At 40.5% G+C, this 6,807-nt stretch overlaps 1 protein-coding gene across 1 annotated transcript; it reads right to left on the bottom strand.

Annotated features, from left to right (window-relative positions):
• Positions 1 to 2,994: 2,994 nt before the first annotated feature.
• Positions 2,995 to 5,975, bottom strand: LOC110116649. The gene has a single exon (XM_020850313.2). It carries the CDS (start codon positions 5,490 to 5,492, stop codon positions 3,318 to 3,320), a length of 2,175 nt encoding a protein of 724 aa, XP_020705972.1. The 5' UTR covers positions 5,493 to 5,975; the 3' UTR covers positions 2,995 to 3,317.
• Between the last annotated feature and the right edge of the window lie 832 nt (positions 5,976 to 6,807).

The following is a 6,807-nucleotide window of genomic DNA, read 5'->3' as shown; positions in this document are numbered from 1 at the left end:
CGGTTGAAACCAAAATTTCTGAAAATAGAAATAGGATAACAACCTTCTACCACGATCTAAGTAATTTTTGTAAAAGCGGCGAAGCAGATCGACGACCAAAGTGCGACCTTTCCCTTCCCTCTATTCTCCTTCGTTCCCCTTCTCCTTCCATGGGAAGCCGGCCTTTGCTAAAGGCGTGAATGAGCGAAGAAAAACAGAGAGAAAAAGTATATAAAATAAACTTTAGTGCGTAACGCAATAGCTCCACCCTGAGTCGCCACGTTGCATGTTGAATTCATAATTGTTGTAGAACCGATATTTCAATATCGCAACGACAACTTTTAGCGCGTTGCGCTTATAACCTCAGTGCCTCAGCGCTCACAATATCAGAGCCGCAGCGCTCCAATTTAAATAGAAATTCATATTCTTCATTTTTAATTTATTTTAAAAAATCGAATTGTTACAATCTTAACTACATAATGACTTATGTTCTTATGAATGAGAAAACTCTTTTCATCAATAATTGCAAAAAGCCTTAGAACAGTATAGAATAACTCATAATCATTCATGGAAGCATATAATGAGCATAAAACTTGAAAAAAAAAAAACAAAGAAAGGTAAATTTCATTATAACTTAAAAGACAAAAAAAAACATCGGGAGATACATTAAGATTCTTCAATGGCAAAAGCAAAATAAAAAGTTATAGATTCCTAATGGACGGTATGCTAACAACATAGTGAAATAAGCCTATTTAATGGCAGCTTTAAGGCCGTCTTCCCTAATCTCCAACCTCTTAGTGCCTTTTTGAAGATCTTCTTTTAGAGTAATCAATTATCTCTCTCTCTATAATTAACTGTCCAAGATACTGTATTCCTTTGCTTGATTCTAAATAGTTCATCCACATACCTCTTAAAAATAATATCTTGATCCCCACTTGAAATTTAGGGATTTCTATTTTATTCTCCTCAGTGAAGAAAAGGGTTAAGATTAATGACAATGTAATCTTCTTCTTCTTCTTCACTTCCCTCTCTTCTTCTTCATGATCCCAACAGGAGTTTATCAGTAATAATTCCATATATGAGGGTTTTAACAAAAGCTTTATTAGCTGCCTTTGATAGCTTCATTCTTATCCAAATAAGATTTCTTTGGATTGACCTCATCAAACATGTCAAAATAAGAATATCAGTAATGTCTTTATTTTAAGAGAAGTTAAAAATATGTTAGTGCTCACAAAGAAGAAGAATGAGAGAATTCTATGACTAAGGCCAAATTTTGAAATCCTATTCTATTAATACAAAGTCTTAATCTTATTATGTAGGGTCGGCTATATTTATCTTTTTTCTCCATTGTGACATATTAAGAGTCAAATTAATTTTCATTTAAATCTAACTAACAAAGTTCATTTCAAGTTCTTTCTAACCAAGTCCATTAATAAAGTTTTTAAATGAGAGAAAATATGTAATACTTGAATTTCTCCTAATTAACAAATTACATCCTAGCTTTATAAATAGTTGGACAAAATATTATTGAATTCTCGTCAGCGCATATAAGTCTCACAAGCGGGTGACCGCGAGCACAACGAGCGGCGAGGCCGCGAGGCGGGTGAGCAAGAGTACGCAACAAAGGAGGTGCACAGGGTTGGCGAGTTGCTTTCAGTTTGATTTCGACTTTTCATGTTAACCCAATCCTAACCCGAATGAGCAGTTGCGTAAGGACTTGAAATCCGAACACAACCCATTTTTCAAACGAGTTGACCCAAATTTAAAATTTTCGGGTCATGTCAAATATTGACACCCCGAATGATAAAGCATTCCAAAGATGAATACTCTTTTGAGTAATTGCACTAAGAAGAGGTTCAATCTATTATGAAACGAACTTCCTAAAATGAATAGTGCATCTTATAATGTGAGCAGAATCATTGCAAATAATATGCAAATGCATTTTAGAAATATATTAGCCTGAGATGAAGCTTTGATTTCAAATATCGCATGGAAAATACTTTTAAATAAACAAATTTTACACAGCCGCTGGTCCTTATGCCCCAAATAATATATGATAATAATAATAATAATAATAATAATAATAATAATATATGCTATAAAAATTTTCATTCTTCCTGCTGCCGTCTTGAATACTACAATATAAACAACTTGAAATCCTATATCTCCAGACCAAGATCTCCCCCACTGTGAGAGCAAGTTAGCAGGACAACGACTAACGAGCTCAGAATCCAAACAAATAATCCATCAAATTCAATATAATACGAGAAATAACATAAAGATACCAACTTTAAATCACAAAAATAAAACAATATCAAGAGTCCATTTCTCATTTAAATCTAATAAAAAAATATCATTTATAATATTTTCTAATCAAATCTTTTTAGGTCAACCTCTACCTTTCTTAACATGGGTTGAATCTGATACATCTAATCTCCTAACAGGATCATTGGAAGTAGGAAAATTTATTACGTGCAGAGTCTGGACACCGTTCAGACTCCAATCACGTGTGTACATGTAAATTTTTCTCTCTTGTACGCATGATGTGTACAAGAAAGAGAAAGTTCAAGTGTATTCATGTGATTGGAGTCCGGACGAAAAGCTACATCCGGACTCCATAAGACAGCCAAACCATCTAAAGCTACTCTCTCTAATCTTATATGCCACTGAAACTACTCTAACATTTTCACATATATACTCTTCACATCAAAACAAAAAGGAAAAAAAAAAAAAACTGCATAAGAATTCATGAAATTATTTAATTTACAGGTTGATTTAATAAATAAACATTTCCTAAGATTATAGTTACAGTGGTAAATTCAAATCCCCATAATAAAATATTTATGCTTTAGAGAAAAAACTGACGACACATGCCATTTATTGCTCTCTAGATGTTAGGCTATTGATGGCAAAAATAAATATCAACAAAAATATCATAATCTCAGTATGATAATCATGGTGAATACCATGAAATTGTTAATTAAGTAGAATATTTTTTTAATTACATTATTATCATCTATATAACATTTAGATAACGGAACCTAGCCTGAAAATCTGAATCACATAAGCATACTATCCTTTAAGAAACAAAATTTTACATTGTTCTTCCTGCTTCTGCAACCTTCATTACAAACAAGAAGAAATCATCCTTTATCTTCAAACAAACTCCTCTGCTAATTAAAATCCTCACAGTAAAAGCAAGCTATCAGAACAACCAGCTAGCTCAGAATCCAAACAAAGAATCCAGCAAAACCAACAGAATGCCAGAAAGATCAAATAAAGAAATCAACTTTAAATCAGAACAAGAAAAAAAAAAAAGGAAAAAGAAAAAAAAATGGTTACACTGAAGAAGCTTCCTCATCCTCGTTCTCTCCAAAAATCTCAGCATCCTTTTCCTCCTCATCAGAGAAGCTCCGCCTTTCAAATCTCGCTTGAGCCGCCACAAACATCATCTTCTCCACCCTTTCAGATGCTGCTCTCGACCGCCGCGCTACCCTTAGCAGGCCAGGGCTGCACCTGACACGGCATGCTGTAGCGTGAAGGAAGATAAGACGGACGGCCACTCTTCCCAGCGATCTTAGCTCACTAAGACAAGTTTCCCACACCAATCTGCTGCTCTGCGGATTTGCCACTCTCATCTTCCCTGTTGCAGGATCCACCTGCTTCACCTGCACTGCTTGGGCATACAACGGGTCGAGGCCCTCTGTTCTCCATTTCATGAGCTCCATGAGCACAATGTGAGCTTCTTCTCTCGAAACCAACCGCGTTATTAATCGGTCGACGTCCTTCTCCTGCTCCGGCGTCAAGAATTTGAATGGAGGCAGGTACTTGCCACTTGCATCCTTGGTTAGATACAAAGGGTCCAATATGAACGCCGCTGACCACGCCGGATGGTAGTTCTTTTTGAACCGCCGCTCGACAATGCGGTCGACGTCGATGGCAGCTTCAATGTTGAACTTTGCAAGCCAAGACTTCACCTTGCTGCGGAGTTCATCCCAGAGAGGCAGGCATTGGCCGATCAGCGGTCGCTCTGCTTCCATTTCCTTTGACATTGCTTCAACCAGTTTAACAAGTGAATGGACAGCCTGCAACTCGTTCCAAAACCTCGGGTCTTGGATAAATTCCGAAATCTCCCTCGCCGTCGAGTCGTCGAGGCAGAGCAGCTTGAAGTCCTCGTCGAGACTGGCAAGTTGCAGGGAATGTGAGGAAAAGATTACGTCATCCAGGACAGCGTTGAAGTTTTGGCAATGGAGAAGGTGTGAATGGTTGAGTTCTTGAAGCTGGTATTTTTGGAGAACGGAGCGAGCTAATGAATGGGTATTGAAGAATTCAGCCAGGCGGGAGGATTTGGAAGCAGCGGAATGGAAGATGGGGAGGTCGCGGGTGAAATCTTTGATAAGGCTATGAAAACCCTGGAGCTGGCAATGGACATTTACCATCCAGTGATTCTGCGTTTCGAGATTGCGGAGGGCTTTTGATTTGAACCGGTCAGCAACAATGCCAGCGCAGCGATGGGCTGAACCGCTGGAAATATTAGCGATTGCGTCGCGGAAAACGTCCTCAGCGTAATCGGAGGGCGCGCGTGAGGCTGCGAGCATCGCACGGTGGAAGACGGTGGTGCCATTGGGAAGATTGACGGCGAGACTGATCAAACTCTGTTCTGCTTCGGAGGCGGTGTTCCACCCAGCGGTGTCGAGCTGGAAGAAAGGCGCGTCGAGGGAGCGGGTGGCGGACTCAACGTTTGCGTCGTGGAAGCGGGAGTCGAGGATGGGACCAAGGAGACGACGAGGAGAGAGAGCGGGGAGGCCGACTTGGTGGAAAAAAGCGCGGAGCTTGGGGTGGTCGAGGGAGGAAGGAGAGGCTGCGCCACCGGATTCAAAAAGCCAATCGGCTAGGAGAGAAAGGGCGGCGTCAGCGAGGGGTCTAGAGAGTGCGGGACCAGGGGAGGCGCCCTTGGGGCTTTTTAACCGCTTCACGCTGTCTTCGAGCATGGCGAGCGCGCCGATGTCCTCTTTCCCGCCGGAGAGTGCAAGGCGGTGGTGAGGTGCCGGGAGTGCTGGAAGCGCCAGAGGCGGCGGTGAGGAGGAAAAAGGTGAGAGCTTAGACTCGGAGAGCGGTAAAGATGAGCGCTTTCTGCAGGGAGGGAGGGAAGAGATAGGTGTAGGGGCGGAGGAAGGACCGATGGAAGCGGCGGCGACGGCGGCAGCGGAGGTGAAGTTTGGGCAGGTGCCGCGCTTGAGGTGTTCCGAAGCGGTTCGAGAGGGGTTCGAGGCGGAGAAGAGGGCCTCACAGAGAGAACAGCGGAGCTTGACGGCTTTTGGTAGATTGGAATCCGGGCCATGAACGAGCACCGGCTCTAAATGGACCCAATACCAAGCTCCTTTCCCTTTCATCGCTTTTGTCCGGACCGACACCAGGGCTTCGTACCGCCTGCTCGCCGCCCTCGCCGTCGCCTCCGCCGTAGCTGCCGACGACGATTCCCCCGTCGCCAGCGCGTTCGCTGCCGCCATCATCGAAAGCTCTGCTTTCTTCACTTCCCCCCGAAAAAGGAACCGCCTTTACACTCGTCCAATCCAGCCACGTTTACCTTCTTCCATCGCTTCGGTCTCCAGGATCGCCTGTGGCTGGCACGCATTCAATTTTAGGAATCCAGCGGCGGCAGCCGGCGCTGCGCGCCATCCCGACTGCCCTGCAACTTCTTCCCTCTACCTCTCTGTTCTCTTTCTCCTGCTCCACTGCTGGTTTTTTAATGAGTCTTTTTTATCTGCTCGTGGGTTCTTACTCGCAGAGCTTTCAAGGCCAAAAAATTAAAAAAAAAAATAAAACTCGGATATGAAATAGGAAAGGCAGAGGATTGGAGATATCTGTAGATTCTCTGCTCTCACTGGAGGTTCTCAGTTTCTGAGGACCTGGCCAAAGAGAAAGGTTGACCGATCTTCTCCCTTTAGTTGATTTCCTTGAATGTTTTGCGCAAAGGTTTGGAAGCTTTGATTGTCTTGTATTGATCTCATATTGTATTCTACCACATAATCTTGAATATTTGCACATTTAGCAGCTGCCATTTTTGAAGTATTTTCAAGGTCCTACGCCTTTTTCCAACCACTACGGCTCCACCTGCCTCCTCTTTTACCATTGCTGTTCCTTTTTTTTTTTACCACTTCTTACTGTATTCTCCTTTATTCCTTGTTCTCATAGGCCATTAAGCTAATGAGAAATTCATCAAAGTCATAAGCCCAATACTCGAATTTCTCTTTTGAATTTAAGCAGTGGACAATAAATTAAGCTTTTGAATGAATTCTGGATTGGATGCCCTCTCCTATTTTCTTTTCTATTCTCTTCTATTTGTTGCTTTTGAATGAAATTGACCTATTTTATTGTTTTTGAATGGACAGTAATAACTTTGTGGGGCTAAATCCTAATAGAATTTTTTTTTTTTTTGTTAGACAAGCTGAATGCTGAAAAGCACAAATTTATTATGACTAAATTTCATCCTAAAATTTTTATAACACCTTCCAAAATTTTAAATTTCTAAGGGAATTGAACTGTAAAAAAAATCAATCAGTCAATTCAAAATTCACAAAACTCTTCAAAAAAATTTATAGAAAAAGACCTAATTATTTGATATTTTCATTATATATATATATAATAATAATAAAAAAAAGAAAAAACAAAAACAAAAACAAAAAACAAAACCACATAACTAATTGAATAAATTTGAATACTTTTATAAATAACTTGTTGTTAAATAATTAAATTTGAACATATTGTTATTTGGCTCGTTTGTGATTATGAAAAATATTGTTTATTCTCACCTAAAAATATTATTAA

This window comes from Dendrobium catenatum, unplaced genomic scaffold (assembly GCF_001605985.2).
Source record: "Dendrobium catenatum unplaced genomic scaffold, ASM160598v2 fragScaff_scaffold_793, whole genome shotgun sequence".
In the NCBI taxonomy this organism is placed as follows: Eukaryota; Viridiplantae; Streptophyta; class Magnoliopsida; order Asparagales; family Orchidaceae; genus Dendrobium; species Dendrobium catenatum.
The sequence above is the reverse complement of the archived record's forward strand: the minus strand, read 5'-3'. Positions and strand labels throughout refer to the sequence as shown.